The sequence below is a fragment of the Athene cunicularia genome (genome assembly GCF_003259725.1).
Source record: "Athene cunicularia isolate RWA chromosome 3 unlocalized genomic scaffold, athCun1 chr3_part1, whole genome shotgun sequence".
Taxonomy (NCBI): Eukaryota; Metazoa; Chordata; class Aves; order Strigiformes; family Strigidae; genus Athene; species Athene cunicularia.
This window is the reverse complement of record NW_020799097.1, coordinates 3995351-4019453: the sequence shown is the minus strand read 5'-3', so window position 1 is coordinate 4019453 and position 24103 is coordinate 3995351. Positions and strand designations below refer to the sequence as shown.

The 24103-nt window shown below is 42.2% G+C and overlaps 1 protein-coding gene across 1 annotated transcript in view; it reads right to left on the bottom strand.

The window, feature by feature from the left end:
• Positions 1-24103, bottom strand: part of PKHD1 (PKHD1, fibrocystin/polyductin) — a 265500-nt gene that overhangs the window by 157919 nt on the left and 83478 nt on the right. The window contains exons 34-35 of the mRNA XM_026846419.1: positions 21899-22049; positions 8869-9081 (exon numbers count right to left, since the gene is read on the bottom strand). Of these exons, the coding sequence (XP_026702220.1) occupies positions 8869-9081; positions 21899-22049 (364 nt within the window). The remainder of the gene's footprint in view (positions 1-8868; positions 9082-21898; positions 22050-24103) is intronic.

Genomic DNA, 24103 nt, shown 5'->3' with positions numbered 1-24103 from the left:
AACCAGCGTGAGGCACATCCAGAGACAGGCAGAACTGGAGAGTCTGCCTTATGCATGGGAGTGTTGATAGAAACTAGACTCCTTAAATAGGTTTTAGGAGGATGGGTTCCAGCCCTAAGCATGCTATGGGACTGATGGTCTTTTCTCCCAGAAATTATTTAGGTGTTTTAAACAATCTGCCTTTTCTGGCATGGGACAGCAGGATTTGAACCTTTCTCCTCTGACTACACAGGGCCAGGATCCTGCTGCATCTCGTCTTGGCTGGTATTTACCACAAATTAATGAACCTGGGTTATGAACACACACTTTGTTTGTAGTGTTAACAAACTATAAAGCTCTTTTACACCTTTTGACAGTTCATTGGCACTTTAAAGTTGAGGTAATGAGATCCCTTTATACCACCAAAGGAATTTACAAGAACTGCAGGGCTCAGACACACAATCTATTTCAGGTGACTATACAAATTATACTGCAGATAATCTGTCAATCTGTTGCAGCCACACTGTAAATCTTCAGTGTAAATTAGAATAAGATCTTTCAATTGCCACAAACAAAGCGAAAAGAAACAAGTATTCCCCCAAAAGAAAATAATTTTGCAAGAGACAGAGTTAAAAATGTAAAAAAAAAAAAAAAAAAAAAAAAAAAACCACAAACCACACACACACCCCCCACCATATAGTCTCTGGTAATATAATACAACACAATTTACTGCAGCATTTCAGGTGTCGGACTGCCTGAGGAATCCAGCTTCCTCTCCACTGTCATAATCCCTTATTATTCCCTTTTCCCTATCCAAATTGCACTGCCTACTCAATCTTAGCTTGGCCATTCCTAAAATTTCCAAATGTCAAAGTGATAAATGGCAATACAGGCATTGGAAATGGGTGCTTCAGAAAAGAGATATTTTTTAAGGACAGATACTTTTTGCTGCTGCTGCTGCTGCTGTTTCAATTAATAAGAGAAACCATAAAAATGATAATGTATAAAATTCCTTAAATTAAAAGGAATAGTAAATATTTTCCAGAAAGCCTCCTTAGTCAGGCTAGCACAGAGCTGTGCTGCTACAGCTCTCCATGCTCAAATGGACCTTATAGTCCTTAAATAAGGACCTGGAAAAATTCTCTCATGAACCTTGGATTTGATGAAGACTTCTTAAAAAAACCTGTCACAGCTACCTCACTCTTGCAGTGTCTAGTCCAGTCACTGGCTACTAAGCGTAGGGAATCAGAAAAGGAAGAATATGAGCTGCTTTCCTCCATTTTCACATAGTTACAAACATCCACCTGAACCATGAGCCCTCATCCCTCTGGACTTGAATTTTTCCAGTTTATTTTTGCTCTCTGTTAATTCCAGTCCTAGGTATATTCCCTAAGCAGTTGAGCAAAGTTTCTAGCTCGTTGTGCAAGGAGAGGAGTCAGGATTTTTTCCTGCTATGCATCTCCGAAAGACGGGAATGTCTCTGGGACATCTCCTGAAAGACTGGGAGATCTTTCCACCCCCATACAATCCTGCAGGACAAACTGCTGTGTGTGGGCAGCTCCTGCGGAGATGCAGACAGCTTTCCTGCTACTTCCCACCACTGTCAGCCAGAAAGCTTTTCATTCATGCCTTGAGGTGAAATAGGAGGTCCTTTCCAATTTATAACTGTTATTAACCCTTAGGACCCCCAAGAGCTTTTCAGCTTTTTGACTGGTGCACTGGCAAGCTGCAGCAGCCTCAGTGCTGGGCGTTCAGGTTCACACTGGGTATTTTAGATTGAATTTGAGCATGGGCTCAAACCATGGCTTGTCCGATGTCCCCATTGTGTGGGATCAAACACAGCATCAGGCACAAGCTTTACGCAAGCAATGGGCAGACTGGGATGGGAAATCTGGACCTAATCAGTCCCCTCACATGGGTCCCGATGCACAGAGCCATCCTGTGCCATCATCTCATCATAAGCTTGGCTCTGGGCAGAGGTCCTTCGTGGAGAGATTCTGATGCTGCATACCACCAGGGAATGAGATTGGGGTACTGCTCAAGGGTGAGGTTGCCACTGAAACATGAGGACATGCAAAATGTTCTAGCAGTTACTTTTTGTTCAAGCACTGTGAATGCACCAAGATGAGTTGCAGCTCAGCTTTTTGAGATCAGCTTTTAACCTTCTTGGTGGCTCCCACTCACCCAAGGCCCAATGTAGACACAGCTACAGCATCTCTCTGACTTCTTCCACCTCTCATGTAAAATAGGGGTGAGGCTTCCCACTTATAAGAGCGTCCTGGAGGATGAAATCCAAGTCTACAACTAGCCAGTTATGATTTCTCTCCAAATTCAAATGAGGCTAAACTTTCAACATCTTCCACAGAATGAAAATCCCACAAAAATATTACTTTTGGAACAATTACTTTAGGAGTTTAGAGGGCTTGATTTTTATTTTGTAAAAGCATTGCATTTCACTAGTGTAGGAATGTTGATATGAAACATATAATATTAATATGTGAAATATATAATATTAAAAATAATACTCTGAAAGTTCAGATGAAAGTAAAATGATAGAATTAAACACCCTCTCCTTCTCTGTGTGGGGAAAAAGAATCTGATGTCATTCAAACAAGAGGACAAAGTGAATAATTTTTATTTTCTCCAGTAGGAAATATCCTTGAAAGTGACCTAGCCCTGCTGAATGTTTCGTGAAACTACAGTTTTCACCTTAAAGCATTTCCACCAGAGTGTTTTTAAACAGTACCTTCAAGAAAGCAAGGAGTGTGTTATTGAGGGTGGGAAGGGCTATGTGATTAAACAGGTCTAGGAAAACTCTCATTGTTGCTCTTTTCTGACACATTGCAACACAGAAAAAGTACCTTCCCTGTGTCCTGCCCCATAAATGCAAACATTTCCAAACATTTCCTTTAATCAGAGGTTACCCTGTCACTTTGTTAAGTCACATCACTCCGGACAGGAAGGGGAAAGATTTTCCCAGCTCCTGCAATGCCTTTGCGTAAACCAACGAGCCTGACACAAACCCCACGTTCCGCACCTGAAAATAGCTCACAACCAAAGGTGCCAAGCAGGAAAACCTCTTTTAACTGACACCAGGAACAAACAGCTTCAAATGCAGCAGCCAACTACCGCGCGATCCCATCGCGAGCTGCACACAGCTGTTAACATTTTGCATTATTGCCAGTTAATCTCCCGCGCTGCTGCCGAACGAGACGGGGAATGTCTGCCCGCAGGAGCGGGTACACAGGGCGGCACGACCATTTAAATGCTAAGATCAGTTCACTACATCCCCGCCACGCGATGAAAGAGAATTAGACATGCTGGAAAAGCGAAGATGAGCCCAAATGGAGGGTCCCTGCCTGGCTCAGCCTGAAGCCCTAAGAAAACCCAAATCTGGATCCAGGCTTCTCAGCTTGGCAAACTTTGCAGGCTTTCTCCCATCTGGGGTGGAAATTCACTCTGATATTGTTGGTGGTTGCTTCTTTTCCTCCAGCCAATCTCCCGGTTGTAGCTGGGGCCAGAAATGGAAGGGATATTTCAATATAATATTCAAAAGTTTAAAAGAGGTGACTATTTCATCCCACAGAAATCCTCCACATTTGTAGCAACCCACAGACCTCCCCACTGTCAAGAAACACAAACTAATATATTAGCTATAGTCCATATATATTATATGTAATATTGCCCATCTTTCAGTCAACTTTACATCACATGTTTTCCTCATTAGCACCAAAAACCAGAGCAACTGATTTAAGTCTAAATCAAATATGATGATAGATTCATTTCTGTTAGGAAGAAAGTAAAGCTGTGAAAGACACGGCAGCTTTCCCTGAACCCAGCTTTCTGTTTTTTTTTCCCCCCCATCTGCTCGGTCTTTAAAATCTAATGGTCATCTTATATTTGTGAATAAGAAAGTGAAGGAACAAGTCATTGTACATTAGTTACTCCATGGGAAGTGCCTAAGTGCAGTTTCTTACCCCCGGTGAACACAAGGGGATTCAAGGCAGCTTAGCCTTCTGTTCAAGAGCCATCTGCTTTAATGCATCATGTTAAAGTCAAGGTCTTGAAAGGAAAAATGCTGCCACAGAAGGCAAAAAGCCTCCTGCAAGCACCACACAGAATAACTAGCATCTAAGGAAAAGCAACCTATGGAGGCGACCCCAGAACGGGAAGAAGGATCACTGTGTAACAGGGGTGTGCAAATCAATGGTTTCAGTTATTGGAAAATAACATGTATTGAAAAACGAAGATTTCAGTAAGGTAAAAATGTACAATCTTATCTCTAGCAGATCTCTGCACCCTATCTTGAATCCCCTTGCTACAGATTTTTTTTTTTTCTCCTGGGAAGATTTTCTTTTTAATATGTGAGTAAAGCAGAACAAACTCTCTCATGTTGTCTATGATCTCTTAATCTCAAACTCAGCACAGATACATAATACTGCTTAATAGAGGATACTGCTTAATAGATACATAAGATACTGCTTAATAGAGGAAAAGCAAGAAGCATTTGATTAAGTGTTTGATCTCTTGAGGAACGCACAGACGCTGTAGAGCATGATGCACCGCTCACAAATATTTTGTGTTTTATTATTGATTAAAAGTGATTAAAATTAATAATTCGTTCAACTGATAAAAAGTACTTTCCTCCTGAACTAACCCTGAAAATATATAAGATTGTTCTGGTTGCAGAGAAGTCTGGGATAGAAAAAGTGCAGAATTGCCTCTGTAGTGTCATCTTCCACAGTCAGCACCCACTGCAAGTGCAGGGACATTCTTTGCAGCAGGACCACCCATGACTTTAGGAGGCTGAAATGACCACTGACAGCTCTGTTTTAATTATGCTGATTATAAATAGGTATGGTATTAAACCAAAGCTCTCTGGACATTGTGGGGTTTTTTTTAATTTTATCACACCTCTTTCACAGTCTGGACAAAGTGAATGTAGCATGCTATTAAATCTGAAGCATTCCATCTTCCTTCTAGTTGGAGAGGTGTACATTATTAGTTAAAATGCAGAGAACAGGATCATATGTTCATGTCCCACATCACTGCGGTGTTGGCACTGACAAAGTTTCAGCTCGTGACACAGCAGAAGCCCTGGTTTTCTTCTGGGAAGAGGCACAGCCTGTTTCAAGGGGCTACAATGGAATAATGAGCTCATCTACACGAGCCAGCTAAAAATGGAACACAACGGGAAAGGCCTTTAAAATTTTTCCATCCACAATAATAAGCGTTGGGACCGCGAAACCAGGCGGTCACAAAGAAAGGGTAGGTGTCCCTGGCTACTGATGCAACATCTCCACTTACACTGCCCCCGTACCCCATCCCTGCCCTCCACTCATCATCTGCTGGTGTCTCTGGTCCAGTTTCCCTGGGAAGGACAAAGGCGCAAGAACAGCCAAGGCCACCATGCTAAACTTCTCTCCTGAAGCTTGTCAGGAGAGTTTCTCAGGGAATAAAGTACGAATGGAGCTGGAGACAGTGATAAATTTCCCTTCTGAACAATCAATAAAATTCTCTCAGCCCCGCTCAGGCCCCTACTGCGGATGCAAGGGCCATAATTACATTGTCAAAAAGTCGAGTTGCCCTGGCTGACTGAAACCCCCTTTAAAACTGACATGTGATTGACAGGCAGTTTATGGGTGGCACGCTCTGACTGGCAGGGGAGTTGGCTAAAGCCAAAGGCAACAGTGAAATTTCCCAGTCTGCTACAACTACCGGAGCAAAGGACTGCCACTCACAAGGGAATTGTGGGAAACCCTTAGTCATATTAACATATCAAAGTGAGGAGCTGACAGCGCTTACTAAACAATCTGAACTCAACCATGGCTGCAGAGCATCCCCCAAACTTCCCAGTCTGAAAGAGAAATTAAAATGTGCTCCATCCTGTCTTCACCAAGACAACTGAGAATTTGGAAGTCTGCTTATTTAATGATTTTGATCTGAGATAACATATATATGCGTGTGTGTGTATATATATATATATGCATCTCACAAACGTCTATTGCTGAGCATGTCAGCCTCTTTCATACATATATGAAAGAGGCTGTCATGCTCAACAATTTGTTCTATACCACAGGCCAGACTGGTACTAAATTGGAGACAGAACAACATGTTTCTGCCTCATGTAAGCAATATGAACCCAGCAAAAGAACACACTCCTTTTGGTCTTGTTTTCTAGTGGGCGTCTACTGCTTCAATGTTAAATTGCAGATTACATGGTTTGAATGGATCTTAATTGCAGCCATGCGCTGGGACTGTACGTAGTGCAGAGCTTAAAAGTGACTTCATAGCTAGTCTAGTTTTCTTGAATTGATAAGAATTCTTGACTAAGAATTAATAAAAAATTGAAACCAAGAGATGCTTCCACTAATGGGTCAGTCCACATATCTCCATCCAAAGCTTGAGCTGCAGACATCACCTTTTTTGGTTTCCTCAGGAATGAAGAATCTGCTGGGAATTACAGCACTGGGTATGAAATGTCAGTGAGAAATGCCTTGAGGGTGCTGACATGGACACCCTGGTTTACTTCCTTCCATCGTATTGCCAAGGTAACACCAAAAGATATTTCTGCCCTATCTGTCTCTACAATTTCATGGGTTGGCCATGAGGATGGAGTCAACAAGGCAGTTATGATACGGGCTCAGAATGGAAAGGAGAAGCAGCACAGGACGCACAGCTGCAAGGAGATGCTACTGACTCTTCCTACACTGCTAGAAAACAAGATAGCATGAAGAAGACAAAGCTCTTGTTATAAAGTGCTGACAATTTAAGGATAAAGTCCAGACTTATAGGGGTCAAACCAAGAATGGAAGAATATTTTAAAGTAGCAGGAGAAGACACAGAAAGCAAAGCAGCAAAAACCATTATCTGGCAAATTCAAATCAGATATTTTAATACTTTTCTTGTAAAAGAAAAAAAAAATGGATGATTAACCAAATTAATCCCCTGGAACAAGCTTCTACAGAAAATGCTGGCTTCCATTTCCCTTGATGTCCTCAAAGACCAAGCCTTTCTGGAAGGCATGCTTTAATCTAATGCATGCTACTGAACTCAAGGCTGGGATAACTGTGTGAAACTCAATGGTGAGTGACGGACACTCAATTCAGCCTGGATGATCTAATAGCGGTTCTTCACAGAGCTCCTCTAGGAAATGGGGTAGAAATGCTCTGCCCTTCTGCAAATCCAGTTTACTGAAATTATTAAAACCGTTTATAAGCACTAAACTAGCCTCGCTGTGCCTCGATGAAGTGATCAAGAGCACGTGGCGTTCGGGAGTGGTACAGCCCCCCCTCCCTTGTCACTGCCAGAAGCACCTTCCCCATCCTCCGCTGATCTCTCCTGATTCAGAACAACATCTGGTCACTGACTCCACTCCAGCAACTGACCCTTCCTGACCTTGCTCGGCTCCTGTGGACTGCCAGGATTACCACCCAGCCGTACAGCTCCCTCCCTGTCTGTGCTCAGACTGTACCCCTCAGCCTCTGACATCATTTCTGACCGAGAGCCCTACTTGTCAGTGATGCTCAGGTAGCAACATTCCTGCCTGTAGGCCAGGGGGGTGTAAGTTCAAGCCCTGCTAGAGGATATGAATGTATGAACGCCTACCAATATGAAGGTTGACACACAAGTACATAAGGGAGGGATATGAGGCATTCAGATATATTGGCTTCTTTTTTTTTTTTTTTCCTCCTCTATGACACATACTGCCTTTAAAAACAACTCATTAATTAAGACCTTGACATGCATACATTGAACTAATATTCTGATTCATGCTGTTTGGACCTGAATTCCATATCCAATCTACTGCACAAGAAACGGCCATTTCATGCTTCATAGCCTTCCAAAGAAAGCTCTGTATTTAAATTCTTCTACGCCACAACATCTACAAATCCACAGCCACTTTCTGCCCTTTCGGTCCCTCATCTCTTCCACTTTGTATGAACATTGAGCTCTGGCCCTGCAGAGCTTCCTTTGAGAGAAAGGTCTAGTGCTTAGAGCAGAGGAATGGGCATCTAGCACTGAGATTCTTGGCATTGCCACAGTTTTTTTGCATAGCCCTGAACTTGTCATTTATGACAGCAACTTATGCTGGGCAGGTGATGCTCTGTGGACCACCAGGAAAACAAAGAGATGCCAGCTGTGCTCCTAATGCTAGAGACAGACCACTGGCATTGGGATACCACCACAGCATAGAAAGATGGAGAAAAAGGGAAACTACACTGCCAGGAGCACTTTTCTGGTGTTTCGAGAAGTATCATCCCTACCCCAGCTGGCACAGGTTACTGACTGCAGCATGCTTTGCGTTGGCCTCACCATGGGATGCACCTGGCAGACTTCCCTCTCTTGGAAACCCCAAGAGCCATCACCCTCTTTGGGTAGGAAACTTCCCAGTTGTTATGGAGAGAGATGAGGGGAGAAGGACACCCTATTCTAGGAGCAGAGCAAATCCATATGAGTCACCACAGAGATCTGAGGTCATTTCCAAGAAACAGAGACTTTCATTTGTGGACAGACGTGCACAAATTCAAACACCTTCTAGGCACCCAAATGACGGACAGTGTTTCGTAACTATTTGATACCATCTATCTTCTCGGTGTCCGGATTTTCAAAATGCCTCAGCTCCCATCATGGGAGCTTTTATGGAGATACACCACTGAACTTTCATGCATAAGATACTGCAGAAATAAGAGTCTGATGGAGAATGCAAAGATATGAAGTTCTGACCCAAAAACCCAATTTCAACATATACTTAACTGCAATTAGAAATCCATGACCATGTACTTAGTTGTTTTGTTGTTCAGTTTTTTCAAAAAAAATTTTTGCTTTGTTTTGTTTTCTTTTATTCATTTGCGCTTTGCTTTTGAAGAGAAGAAAAAACGTACTCACCGTGAATGGAAAGGGTCCCATTCCTCACTGCCAGGAACTTGACCCCGTATGGAAATAATGGCGGAGAATGGAGGCTTCCATAGAGATAGATGTGTGCTTTGTGACGGAAAGGGGCCTCAGGGGATCCCACCTGGAGCTCTCCTCCATCAGATATCAGAATGTAATGAGCATGGAGTTCTACAGGTCCTGGACCAGTGAACAAGAGTTTGCCACCTGAAGACAACAGAAGAGCAAAATGGAACCATAGATCTAATAGCCAGCCGTTATCTCACAGTCAGGGGAATTGTAAGAGGTAGGTAAACAAATGGTCTTGCAATAAAGTTATGAGATTAAGGGTAATATGTTATTGCGTCCTGCGAAATTACTACCTTGCCCTGTACTTCTCCCTGTGAATTTACCAGCTCTTTACAGACTTTATTAATTCCGTCCATTTTTTTGATGCTACCACAGGCTGCCTTTCTAGACTTGAGCAAGGCCATTCAGCCTGGGCACACCTCGAAATCTCTTTCATTCCAGTGCGAGGCAGCTGTGTTTGAAAAATTCCAGTTTTAACCTGCTCACTCTCTAAATGTTAAAAAGGGTTATTACTACTCAATTTGTACATTACTTTTCAGATTACAAACTACTTGTGACAAGGAGAGGTGAGGGCAAAACAGCTTTGGAACATAAGAACCGGCAACTTATTTAGATCAGCGGTTCATTTAATCCTGGATACCCTTCCAGCTGCTGTTCAAAACCAGATGCTTCCAAATACAGTATAAGAAATTTCTCCTTCTTAGCTGGATGTGAGATGATCTCCCCATCCCATGAAAGCCTCATTTTAATCCCTAATTAGAGGTTAGCTTCTCCTCAAAGCATAAGGTTTCATCTCCTTGCCAATGTTTTCCTTTAACCATCTACTAGTATAACTGGATAAGATTTGTCAGTAATATAGATCTGATCCTTCAAGTCTTTCTCATAGTTAGTCTCAATAACTCCTTGAAGCAATGAATTCTGTGGTCTGAGTATGAAAAGGCATTTCCATCCTTTGGTTTCCACTCAGTCTCTTCAGTTCTGTCAAAAGACTCCGTTGTTCTTGCCTTGTGTGAGCTGGTGATCCCAGTCTGGCATTTCAGGATGGTTCACTCTTTTACCTCCCTTTATATTTTCTTCCCTATGAAGGACACCGTTACTTTCTTTACAATGTATTTGGACAGAGTGGACTCTCACATATCTAATCATTCTGCACACGGGACAGGTCTTCCTGGGTCAAGCCACACTTCCCCGGAGCTAGTAGGGGATACCTCAAAGCCTGGCAACCCCAGACCTCTTTACAAAGGGTCTGTCACCCTCCCAAGCTTTCGCTTTATGCAAATTATCTAATAACTTTGCCATCTCATACCATGGCCAGCTTTCTACTGGTGTTAGCAGTTTTCAATGGTGACCTTTATACCTACCTGTTGACTTTTGTTCCCCATAAGATACTACCAATCCTTAGCAAGCAGGATAAGGGAGATCAGACCTCTGCTTTAGTTTCAGTATTGAGAAAAAAAAAGCAGGGAAGAAGGTTTTTTTTAATATAAAAATCAGATTAAAAACTACCTTCATCATTGCTCACCTTTGATCAGGTCTTGCTGCTCCCCGTGATAAGGGAGATGCATAACACTGGTGTGCCTTTCCCAACCAGTTGTATCTACTCCTGCTGAACACATTCTGCTTATCCTGATCTCCTTATTTATTCTTGCATTGTGGGGCTTTCACTGTTTCATTGATTTCTTAGTCTTACAACAAAGTCTTATAACTTAGTTGTAGTTTCTCAGACTCATAACAAAGCTAGTATTTGAATAAGGACTAGCCATTAAATATTTTCTTTCGGGATTTGAGTGGATTCCACTTAAGTTTTTACAGAATATGCTTAATAGACGAAAAAGATAAATCTCACATTTTCTTGCTTATAAGCACTGGGAACCATGGGAGTGCTCCCACAAACACCAACTCCCTTATGTGTAAATTGTCTCTTTCCCTAGACATACTCTTCTATATACAAAAGTATTTCTGTTAAGCTTGCTATAGAGTGTTACACATTATACTGAATATAAAACAGCATAAATTTCATCTTGTTTCATGCAAAACAACAGAATATATCTGGCTTCTATTCTGAGATGCAAACTTCTAGAAAAGTGAAATGTTCTTAATACAAAACGTGCCAGGCTGAAATTGGGATAATACTTGAAAGTTTTCATCTGAAGACTGAAGAGACCGTTAGATCACGTCGCCTGGCGGCCTGTGCACATCATGCTATTGAAAAACTGGAGGAAGTCAAGTCGTCCGTGTTTGACTGCTGCACGCCCTCCGGAAAGGCAGACAATCAATTAAGTGACTTGGGGACACCACTCTACTATTTTCCGTGATCGTCTTTTCTGACAGCTAATTCCTCTTACTGTTCATAATTTCTGCTTTATTTCCAATCATAACTTGTCAAGAATGAGCTTTCAGACAGTGGTTCTCTTTGGATCCTCCCGCGCTGCACTGAAGAGAGGTGTAGAAAACAGCATTTTCCGTGAAAGTACTTACAGGTAAAATCAAATCTCAGCCCTCATTCAGATAGGTTGAGAAGGTTTTTAAGACCCTCCCTGTGAGGAATCATCTCCAATTCATGAAGCGGTGCTTCTACAGCCCTCTGTAATTTCCCATGTACTCTGAAATTAATATTTGTGGGCCACAAAATGCCTCTACCAGCAGTTTTAAAGCTCTTGAATGAAAGTGGACCTGTTGATGTAAGAATGTGTGTTCCTTATTTAACATCTTCAGTATATATTAACATTATTCAGTAATAAATGGACTCCTGGTCCATCTCCCTCTTGTAATATAATTTACCATCCTGTTCTTTCCCTCACTGAGAACAGAAATATTTATTAAATATATTTGCCTTATAGCATCAGTGTTAATAATTTTATCACCGCAATCTAGAAATGGAACTATAAATCACTGAGATTTATTTTATTCCTAACACACAAAAAAAAGACATCTTCCCCAAGGTCTTTATTGACTTCCTATGCTCTGTTCCCACTGAAATATAGTCATTTCTGTTTCCATTTCTCTCCATACAATTTTTAATGAGTGTTCTAATTGCTGCCACATTGTACCACTGAAGCAGGAAGGCTGACAGCCAGAGTTGTCCTATATTTTTTGATTGCAAATTCATAGCTCTGCCTCAGACAATGTCCCCAAAAGTTTTCCCAAGTTTCAGTCACATTTTGTCCATCCAAAATTTTCAAGCTGTCTGCAAGACACGTTAGAAATATTAAATTCCTTGCACAAACCCTTTTCTCCCCTCCCCATGGAATGACAGGGATGGGGGAAGGATGGGATGGGATGTGCCTCTTTAACCTAGTAGTGAGCAACAGGACAAGAGGGAATGGCCTCAAGCTGCACCAGAGAAGGTTTAGACTGGATATTAGGAAGCATTTCTTTCCAGAAGGGGTTGTTGGGTGTTGGAATGGGCTGCCCAGGGAGGTGGTGGAGTCCCCATCCCTGGAGGGGTTGAAGAGTAGAGTCAACACAGCGCTGAGGGATCTGGGGGAGTTGGGAACTGTCAGTGTGAGGTTAATGGTTGGACTGGATGATCTTCAACCTAGGTGATTCTGTGATTCTGTGGGATGGGGTGCCTAAGTCCTTTTCTTTTTGCAGACATCCCAATGCATCTCAAGGTAGCCATGGAAAGACACTTATTTCCCATAAGGCTCTGGGATTTGTCTCATCATGCCCTGCCCCCAGAGGGTCTGTTGTATAACCGTAACACATAATCATTCCTCCTGAGACACAATGGAGCACATAACGGAGTCATACATTGCTACCAGTAGTACAGACACCTGCCTCTCTGGAAAACTAGCAAGGAGTGAGAAGAAGAGAGCTTTCACTGCAAATAGGGTCCCTCTTCCTGCAAAAACAGAGGCAGCTTGACCAGCTTAATGCTTTGGGTATGGGTGCTAACATATTCTGCACTGTCTCTTGTGCACTTTTCTGCACAAAGTGGCTTTAGCATGTCAGGAGTAGCTCACCCTCATATAGCTCCTAAAAATCACTGTCTGCCTCCTTACATATGACCGGTCTTCTGTGACCAGTTCTCCATCTCCCAGTCCTCTATCTCCCTTTTATTTCCTCTCTTCTTAAAATCTGTTACTCAGTAACAGGCTAACTCCATGTCCGTTGTCTGGAGTGATTTTCTCCTCTGTTGATTCAAAGATTTTCCATATCTTTTGTGGATTTCTGGGTGCCTGATAAGCTTGGATGCTGGCGACTGCTCTGCAGTGGGCACAAGTATGAGCAACAGTCCCAGCCCTTTTCAGCAGCAGCAGGCTGTGCAACACCTGGCCTGCAAAGTTTGACCCTTCCTGGGGAAAATCCTACATAGAAGCAAAGTTTCTCCAGCCTGGGTGAAGATTTGGATGTGAAGAGATAATAATAATTGGGCTTCAAGATGGGGGTTGTTGCCTGGTTGTTGGGTTTCTCTGTCCCTAGATGTAACAGGCAGCCCAAGCACACTTGGCAATGGTGCAAAGATTTGCAAGGTCAAGACCACCAGAAGGTATTTGCTCTACGTGATGCTTTGGCTTTCCCTTTGAAGCAGCAGTCAGACCCAACATGTAATTGTAGGAAACAGATATATCAGCTACACTCATGGTCACACCACAGTCGTTGTCCCCTGGCTATTTGCAAAGCTTCTGAACTCCTCCAGAACAAAGCCAAAAGGCACTCAGTCTTTGGGATAAAAGAAAGTGTAAAAAGAAAAGTTTAACTCCTGAAAATAAAAGGGGAGCAGCATCACAGGAAAGTAAAGAAAACATTAGCAGGGATTCATTTAACTGTTTACCAAGTCTAAGTGTAAAGCAAACTCTCACCAAACTTACAAAGACTTATGTCCAAAAATTGCATACTGTCCCTCCTAATCCTCAGCGCTCTGTATCTCTCTGTCTTTCACTGGGTCAGAATAAATATACAGCTGCTGTTTTACAAGATTGTCTTCCCCCTTTTTTAAAAAGAAAATAAAAGTTATGCTTCCTTCTTTTATTGCACTTGACCTTTCCTCTAAAAGCTGAAAGCAAGAATATTGCTCAACTGAACCTTTGGCTGTGACCCTCAAATTGTTTGTTATGGCTGCACAGGAAAGCAAAGTCCTACACATGACCTTGAGGGTGATTTTATAAAAATCAATCAACTACTGTTATGATGGCCTCCCCACCAAGCAAAATAAATACAATTAAACCGATAATCACTTCTGTACAGTAATGTGCAAATTCAATGGGTCTCTTTAGGTGGAGTGAGGGAGAGAGGGGAGAAATATGTTGAGGCTATTTGATACTTCGTGAGGACATCAGAAGCACCATTCTTCTCAATTAACCCAGCAATTAGCCTCCACCTCTCTGCCCAGAAAAGAAATCTTTCTTTATCTTTAAAAAAAAAAAAAAAAAAAAAAAAAAGAGAGAGAGAGAGAAAAAAACTAGGCAACTCCATCTGTCCCACAGGAAGGGAGAAAGAGCCAGACCAAATAAAGAAAAAAAAAAAAAGAGGAATATTAAGTAAAACAAACTTGATAATAAGATGAGGGTTGTAATCTGCTGTGTGAATAACTACAGCACCATCATGCCATCAACAGAACTGGTTTTGTGAAAAAAGGTTTGTCTTCTGACGTCCTTGGGAAATGGCAGAGGGAACACTCAAAAGGAAAGGAATTGGAAGGATAATTTATTAACACTTGACTTTGTCGGGAGTCCCAGCCTGGCTCATGCAAAGCCACAGCCCAGGAATCCAGAACAGTTACTAAGGAAGTAGGCTGCATCATGCACTTCTGAAAAAAAAAAAAGAAACAAATAACAATGGAGTAGAGGACTGTGAGGATTGCTGGGGGAAGTTTCTCCTTGTCTCTGTCATGAAGATTCATGCTTTCAGACACAGCAGCTTATATCCCTTCTCAAAAACCTAATTTAAAAAAAAAAAAACAAAACAATCCTTCTAACATAGATGTTCTCATAATGCATAAAAGAGATGTTGATATTTCTCATTTAGGTTGTGATTTAGAGCACTCTAGAGAGCTTCCCTTGAACTCAGAGGGAAGCAAAGTCTCCATTCCAAAGTGCACCTTTTACATGGAGGGGTTTTTTATTATTATCCTTTGAGGCCACACTTTGCATTCCCTGTCAATGTAAGATATTCATTTTTCTAATGAGCAGCTCATTAGGAAGCTGGGATAAAATTGACTATTGCCAGATTTAATTCTAATTCTTTATGTGAAGCTGAATGAAGCGTTAATGCAAGCAAACTACAAGAAAGGTGCTGGACGGTCTTAAGAGATAATTTTATATATATATATATATATATATATATATTTAAAAAATCAATAATAGAAGATGTTAGGAAGGTATCAGCAGAATAGTCTTAAATATCACTACTCTGTCACGCCCCTCAACTAACAAAAATCCTCTCTGCATGGAAAAGGATTTGCAGATTGAAAGGTCATCTCCTCAACTGGACAACAACTTCTCATCACTGTGCAGGGAAGATCTGCTCTGGCTGTGCTGTGGATATGCCATGGCCATGTATAACTAATATTCCCACAGTCTTCAACTTGCTCTTACTAGTTCCTCTCACTCGGTGTTTCACATGACAAAGCCACAGAATCCCCCATGAGACAGGCTTAAGCTCAGAAGTTGTATTCCTGGCAAGCATTCCTGAGTGGCAAACAGGAGGAGGCAACTGCCAGAGCTGGAATATTTTTGCTGAAACAACTGATCCTGTACAACAAGGCTGCAGTGTGTTGGCAGTCCACTGATTGCTCGTCCTCTGGCTCCAAGGGTGTGCCTGATGGGGCCTCCAAGGAGGAAAAAAACCCAAACCCAAACAAAACAAAGATCCTCCTGTGTACAGGAAGAGGAATACAGAATTTTTTGAGCCTTAATTAAGAACAATCAATTATTTCATGGACCTGTCACTTGCACCCACTTGACATGTTCACATGACATTGGGATGAGCCATAAAAACTGATTGTGGGCTGGACCACTGCTGAGCAAGATGCAGAGGAGTGAAGTGGTTTGTTATATTGGCTCCATCCTAAAGACTGCCTGAACCAAGAGTCCAAAATGCACTCCCCACCTCCCTGAGCACGTTCCTCCATGTTCACAACACACAGGTACAGATCTCAAACTGGCTGTGAATTCAAATGCCTGTGTATTTCCACCAGGACATCACTAACATGCTAAAAAGTTAAGCTTGTATTCCAGCATTTTGTTGGACGGAGGCCTTAATCTGTCCCTGGGCGAGGAACAGGCAGCTGCTTGAGTACTCTCAGACAGAAATCATCTCCCAAGCCTGACAAGCCTGTGTTTTCTGGCTTGCTGCACTCACAGCCATCTGTTCAGATGGCACGTGTTCCCTTGTAAGCCGGTCGGGCGCTTCCCTTAGACAAGCAAAGGCAGTTCAGACCGGCAGCCCAGAAGATGCTGCCATAGGTATATCTCCTTTGAAGAAGTCCTTCTACTTTTTCAGCTCCTTCGGTAGCCTCTGAGACACTTAGCAATACCTCTGACGCATTTGCAAGAGGAGAGCTAACCTGGTGGGGAAGAGGTGTGGGCACTCCTAGATGGCTTCACATCATCTAGGATCTGACGAAGGAAGCTTCTAGATGAACCTTGTGAAGGCATCATGGTAAACACCACACATAGAAGTCTGATCAAGAAACAGGTCCTTGGGCTGTTATTGCTAAGTCTCCATGTGACAAACATGCATTAAGTGCTCCATCCTTGGCAAGGGAGGGGTGCACAGGGGAAGGCACAGGAGCACTGTTTTGGGGGACAGGATTCTGCTCACCTAGAGCCTGCCTGGGTGACCATTAGACCAGAGTGTTTCTATTTGCTATGCTCCTCCACCCGCAGTTATGTCATTTCAAGCTGCTTTCTGCCATTTGAATTTAAAGATATTACAGATAGGGTTTATCTCCTTGTGTCTAGCAGAGTGGGTTGGACCTTGGTGTTACTGACAGGCTGTTTCTGCAGCAAAACTCTCTAATGCATGCTCTGTCAAGCCTACAAGGAGTAGGGGATACTTCAAAATTTAAGAAACCTGCGTGCAATCCTGTTACGTGGTACGCTGCTTCTGTTGTTCTGGGCTCGTGATACAGACTGTTGTCTTTGAAGGTATTTATTTACATTGAAAAAAAATCTTAAGACCTGGAGCTCCGTTCCCAGCCTGCACAGGTCATGACGACTATTTCTGTACCACATAAAAGTGTGTGAGGAGAGATCTACTAACAGTACAAAGCTGCTACTGGTAATGAGGGCCTTATTAGTGTCCAGGATGGGTTGAGACCGATTCAGAAGATCTTTCCATCCCTTGTTTAGCGGTAGAATCTGCTTCCCTGAAAGGGGCATGCCTCCTCCTTCCATGCCAGCGAGCGGAGGAAGGGGATGGTGCTGCCTCGGGTTTCAGCCGGGTCTCTGCAGAAGCTGTGTGCAGTTCCTCAGCCAGGATTAGCTTCCACTGATCTGCTTACCCCGCAAGACCCCAGAGAAGTCTCAAGAGCTACTGAAATTGCAGAAAATCAATTTCATTGGCAAGCGAGAGCCTTGGAAGTCTAATGTACATGCTGTAAGCCCATCTGAAACATGATGGGAAAGAGAAACCTGCAGCCCATATCCAAACATGGATCAGGGTTTATAGCTGGGGAAAGAACTGAAAAAAACCCATCAAATTGCTACAGAATCAAGGCCTTAAAACCCTTCCTCCAGGAATGTCCAGCTCTGCAAGTTGCACTCTACTGAATAACACTGAATTCCTGCAAAAAAAAAGTATGCTAACAAATTAAAATACTGATGCCTTACATTTTTTTTTCCATGAAAACAGCTGGGACTTTAAGGCTCTGAGTCTGTAATTATTGCAGACTTGGTACACCTCACTGTAACAATGTAGGAAAATATCACACAGCGACAGGGAGAAATAGGGCTGACTCTTCTTCCTTTTAAATCTCAATTAAAAAATACATTGGATGAAATTTCCCATTAGCTGGTACTATTTGTACATCCCATGTTCTTTCTTTAATTAAAAAACATGCTTATTGCAATACTGCCAGAATCGCTTTTACGGTATTTTAATTGTAATGTCTCTGCCTGATTAAAAAAAGAAAATATGAACTAGAAACTGCCTGCAAAAAGTATCACAACGCACATCCCAAATGGGTTGAGCAAAATGGCACAGAAAACACCGCAACACAAGCAGTTTCCAACCGTGCCTACTGACAAGGGATTTTAAAATGTGTTTAAGGACTAGTTGATGTCACGGATGGGAAAACAGAGGGAAAAGCTTTCTCCTTCTTTCAGCAAATTCAGACCCGGTCTTTATCATTAGTGACTGAAGTACCAGTTATTTGACAACTACTAACGCAGGTGTATCAGCTAATGTTTGATGCTCTTTGCTAATAGCCTCAAAGCCTGGGAAAAAAAAGTCAAGCAAAATCAGTATCTGGATTTCCCTCCTCCACAGATCTACTCACAGGACCCATTCTAGCCATGGTCTGTTCTGAGCATGGATTATTAGAAATTCAAAAAATTGACAGATAATCATTGCTCTTGTGATGTGGGTTCAAAATCAGACAATAATAGACAAAGTCATGAGTATCTCGGTTTTTTTTTTTTTTTTTTTTTTTTCCTGAGATCTCATGGTTTGGAAAAAAAAAAAAGTCCAGATTAGCCATGGTATTTTGGAAACCGAATGCACAGTTTTTAAGAGGCAGAAACCACAGATGAGGTAGGTCAGACCTTTCTGAAACCCTCAACTTGGAGTCTGACTGCGGAAAAGGGACCTGGCATGCTGTTTTCAGTGGGACTGCTAAGCTGCAGCAATGATACAAATGATAGGGGACAGAAAGCTGTAGCAAGAGACTTTGAGGCTTTTCTAGACCAAAGCAATCTTCTCCCTTAAGCTTGCAAGGATGGCCATCTCAAAATTGCCATTGCAAAGGCAACTGGTCAGTTGGGGATCTTCAACCCCACCAGGGTATAGTGGCAGCATCATCCCAAAACTCATCCCTGAGGTACTCCTGAAAGACTAGACAGCATTTTGGTCTCCAGACCTCCCTAGAGCACTATAAATACAGACAAAGGCAATAACGAATGTCTGCGGTATCAACCCATCCAACACAAAGGAGTTACTCCAGTGTCAGCTCTGTGCAAAGGAAATTTCCATCTGTCCTGGGTTATCATAAATATTTCCATACTTGTGATGTTGGGATTACAGAAATAACTGCAATCGGCTGAGTATACAGAGTTATCTACAATCTGCCTATCTTGTATCTCTTCCCCAATCAGTATTGTCTGAGCAGTTTCACAGTCTGGCTATTAAACTTTCCACTGCCGATAACCACGTGTTCATGCTCCACTGCTTGTTGAGGAGGAGGTACAAAGTGCTGAGCCCTCACGGCAGTGAGCAGGACCCAGCTGCCTAATCCTGTTTCTCTATTGCTTTAGCCTCCAGATCTTTTGCCCCGACAGTCTGGTCACTACCAGAACCACGATACCCGTTTAGCTGTACATTAATACAGCCAAAGCAAGGTCACTTTAAGGCTGCACGTGAAGCTGAAATCCTTGTTATGATACTTTTTAAACAATTTTTCCAATGTTGAAATCATCGTAAGGAGACAACACAGGGGCAGTATTCAAAATCCTCATGGTGTCCTAAAAAGAGGTATTTCAAGAAATGGGCCTATAAGGATGTGTCAGCTTTGCTGGATACAACACCAGAAAATGGGCAGTACAGCATCCACAGAGGAGTAGACTCAGCAGCATTACAGATTTTTTTCATCCATAAAGTCTCTTATATTTTCAGCTTGTGAGTGCACAGACAGCTTGATGCTGAGTCATGAAAGCCAAAGGAAGCAGAACTACAGTTTGATCCCATTCTCCAGCTTCGACTAAGAAAAAAAATCTCCAGCTGGAATAGGAATAGGATGCTGCAATTGAAACACAGATCTACACCTGCCTACAGGTTAGGGGGAGCTTATTGTCATGCCCATCTTGCAGCTGGGGAAAGTTGTCAATTATTTGACAAGCTCACAGACTCAGCAGTTGCTTCTCTAAGGGGATCACCAATCTGTGATTCACCTTAAGCTGCGTAGCTGTAATACCTAAGACACACAAGTCTTTGGTGATGTTTCTCTCTATCAATACAGGAGCCTAAACAACTCCCCTGAGCTGGACAACTTAAAGAAAAGTAAGGTTAGGAAAGATAAATCCCAGTTTTGTATCAGAGTAGATCTCAGCATGTCTTGACTCCAAATCTAACCAAGGCTAAACAGCTAGCAGCACCTATGTAAGTGGGGGTGGATGCGATAAGGAAACTTCAGCAAAGATGAAGCTCAGATAAACAATTGCTGTGTAGGTTTCTGCCACTAAAAGGTTTACTCCCCATGCTTGGCATGTAGCAATGCAGAAAATAATAGCATCTAGAATACTTTAATGCTGCTTTCCTAACTGAATCTACATTATAAACCAAGCTTCTTGGAAAACATGATAAAGGGGAGAAATTATTTGAATGTCAGATGAGCCGAAGCCATAAAGATACTGCTCCAGACTTCATTAAATTCAATCAAACCTCCGTTTGCTTAATGACTGCTGACTCATAGATCAAATGTGCCTTTGAGTAGACCCAAAGTTCAAAGGGTTTCTGCTGCAATATTGTGACCCAATTCTTCACAAAGTCAGAAACTGAGCCTCAAAATCCTCATCCAGATTTGCAGCCAAAAGTTTCAGGAACCTGGGGCTCTGATCTAGCTCCTCCACTCTATGTCATAATCACAATGAGGTCAAGAAGAATCTTGCATCACATCGATTTAGGATTTTTACTGGGAAAGAGAGGGAAGAAAAATGTACTAAAACATTTTACATTTTTAAAATCTCAAATTCTTATTTGTTTTTTTGTTTTTGTTTGTTTGTTTGTTTGTTTTTTAACAGGAATGATGCCTGGTGTAGCAATACTTGAAAATCCCTGAACCTAGATTGAGCAGGTTCCATCTCTTTGGGAAATGTTCTCACAATATGGATAAACTTGCAAAGTTTTTCTTCTAGAATGATCATTCAAAGTTAGATTAAAATATAATTGCCAAGTGCATGTTTTTCATCATTATCTCCATGAAAAACTAGTACCTTTAACATCCTTTTAGTATAAATTCATTTTTTTTCAGCACAGATGATCCAGGTCCTTAAACATATAAAAATTCCTCTTTCCATTTTTTTTTTTTTTTTCAGCACAGGCTTACACATAAGCTTAACTTTGAGCAAGCAATTTCACCAGCACAACTCATTCACTTAACACCAAGCATGTGCACAACAGTTTTCACAACCAGGGCTTAATTTCCAGGGAGGCATATTTTTGGCACTGAATTACAAGTAATTTTAATTCTTACTTGGACACCCACAGAGATATACCTCCTGACACTTAGGCTGAGTCTACCCCAGGGTACGTCAACCCTGCAAACCCAGTGTTTTCCCCCCATCATTTTGGTTGGTTATTTACTCTCCACCAGCCGTGCTCTAGGATCCTGGATTATTTATTACATTTGGTAGCTGTGGCCTGTAATTCTGTAACATCATTAATTTTGTAAAGGCGTTTGCGACACGCTCGCCTCAAAGATGCCAAACAAAACAGAGCTGATTATTGTTATCAGCTCTGCCATTATCGCTGAACGCCACTCAGGATAGCAGCGCTTTCAGTAGCTGGAGGAAAGAAAAAGAGGGGGAAAAAAAAAAAGGGAAAAAAAAAAAAAAAAAAAAAAAAGCCTTCCTACTCATATTGTCATTATGCCTCAAACAGCATAAACGATGCCTTCTGCATACATAATAATTAAACGCTTCCCCCGTCCCCCACCACCGTCCTGTTGTATCTACCGAGAGCCGACTCCTCCTGCCTGACCGAGTGTCTCCTTCGATGTAGGAGCAAGGGGACAGCACGGCCATGAAAAACTCCAGCCCTGGAGGAACAAGAGCACTGAACCCCCCCTTGTGCAGACCTTTGAGATGCAGCAGGTTGAGGGTGGCGGTGGTGGTCCCCAGCAGCAGGGTCCGGCCGCTTTCTATCGTGACGTTATCGCCATCTCGCGGCTGGTGGCCAGCAGGCCAGTTGGAATCCTCGTCCCACCGGCCACAGAACTGCAGGGCAAGCTGGAAAGAAAATAAAACCCAGAGAAGTTCAAAGCTCGCCCCTTCCCATCCTTGGGGAAGGCAGCTTGCCGAGATGCCAATGCCACGCCGGCTACTTTCCCGGCAGGACTCTGCAGAGGGCGAGGGGATGGAGGGATGCTGGGCTTGGAAAGGCTCTCAGCCTTCAGAAATATCTGTCACAATTCGGTGGTTGCCCCTTGTCTCATTCTGGTCTGGGTAACCAGGGGCTTCCTGCGGGTCTGGCTGCACAAAAATCCGCAGGTTTCCTGGTGTGTGTCTCTCTCTGCCTCCAAAAAAAAGCAGAACTGCACATTAAATCCTGGGAATGTCATAAAAAAGAGCCTGAAGAGTTTAGAATTAAAACATGCTGCTGGCTGGGCAATATTTCACTTTACAGGCTCTATACGTTGCATTTCAAAAGCTCTACTGCCAGTCATTCGCATTTAGAGAGATATTCCTCCTTTCAAATACCGATTTTTAGCTTTCTCAGCTTATCCATTATTATTATTATTATTATTATTATTATTATTATTATTATTATTATTATTATTATTGCCTCTCCTTTGATGGCTTGCACATCAGTTCTAAATAAAGCACTAACTTAAAAACAGCAAACAGCCTGACTCACGATGAGCAATGGTGAAATGACGCCTGCCTGTTTTGAGTCATGGTTCTTCCTCACCTCTAAACTTTAAGCATTCACTTTGTAGTGAAGGTTTGACTGGGTTTTTTTTTTGAGGAATATGTGCATATTTGTTCATGGACATGTGTGCACAAGTGTGGACGCAGGGATTCGTAACATAATCTTTCAGGCTTGCACATCAACTACCAAGAAATGATCTGAGTTGGGGGGGGGAAGCCAGACATGGAAATATTTGTGGTTCTCACTGGGTTGTGCTAATCCGAAACATCAGTGGAAAGAATAACCTCGATACAAAAGCAAAATATAGTTACTCCATTTAGAGCACATCATATGCATTAAAGCTTTTGTTCCAGAGCTGCGGTTTAGGTGAGTCAATGCTGCTGGTGTTAATGATAGTTACTCTTTTAACTGTGCTATAGTCAATTTTAGCTTTATGTGCCTGATGTTTTATACATTTCCCACAGAACTTAGAGCAGTCAGGTAACAACTGTATGGACACTACTGTCCTAATTATTTACACCGGGGAATGGGTGCTGTTTCCCAGGCTAAGTGTTACAACTGGTTTATGTCCACCCTGTCTGTAGGGTACGGATTCTGGTGTTTTCTACCCTCTGACCTGTTCTATGATTTCCCCACAACGGGAATTACTTGGTTCAATTTAGACTGAGATTGCATTAACACACACACAGTGAAAACATCTGGGGAGCTAAATCTCTGGTGTCAGAGGGAGCGAACCACCTCATCACTACAGAATTACTGAAAAGCCTTCACCTCTGTACACAAGTTACAGACAGTACCATTTCTCCGTGGTCGATAAGTGTAATAGGATAAATTTCATCTTCGTTATTTGCAAACATATATATATATATTTCAGAGATTTAGGACAAAATTCCAGCTGAAAGGATAGATATCTTCATCCAGTCTTTCCAGAGAGGCTGTGAATTACTCTTCACTGATAGTACTTTGAAGAAGATTTTATATAATATACAAGGTTATACAATAGATCCACTGAAAAAGGAGCTAATTAAACTTGTTTTTATCTCAGAGCAGGGGACAGAGGAGGGTACAGTCCATGGAAAGGCACACATTTCCCAGATACACTGTTTATCAAGCCAACTGTAGCACAAAATTGCAAATTCCATAAATTCCTGTCTGGCACAAACTCAACCAGTGCTGCCAGCAAAACACTGCATGATGCAGTTGTGAAATGGGGGGTTCCATCAGAACATTTTGTCGAGGAGGTTTGTTAAATGGCTTAAAGTCACTCTGACATCACTCTAAACCTCCGAAGTCACTTAAAAGCTTCCAATTAACTTTAATGGGAAAGCAAGGCCATAAGGAATATATCAGGTTGTTCTTGCTAGCAGCAAAAACTTAGTAAGACGTTGATAGAAGTCTTGCAAGAGTTAAG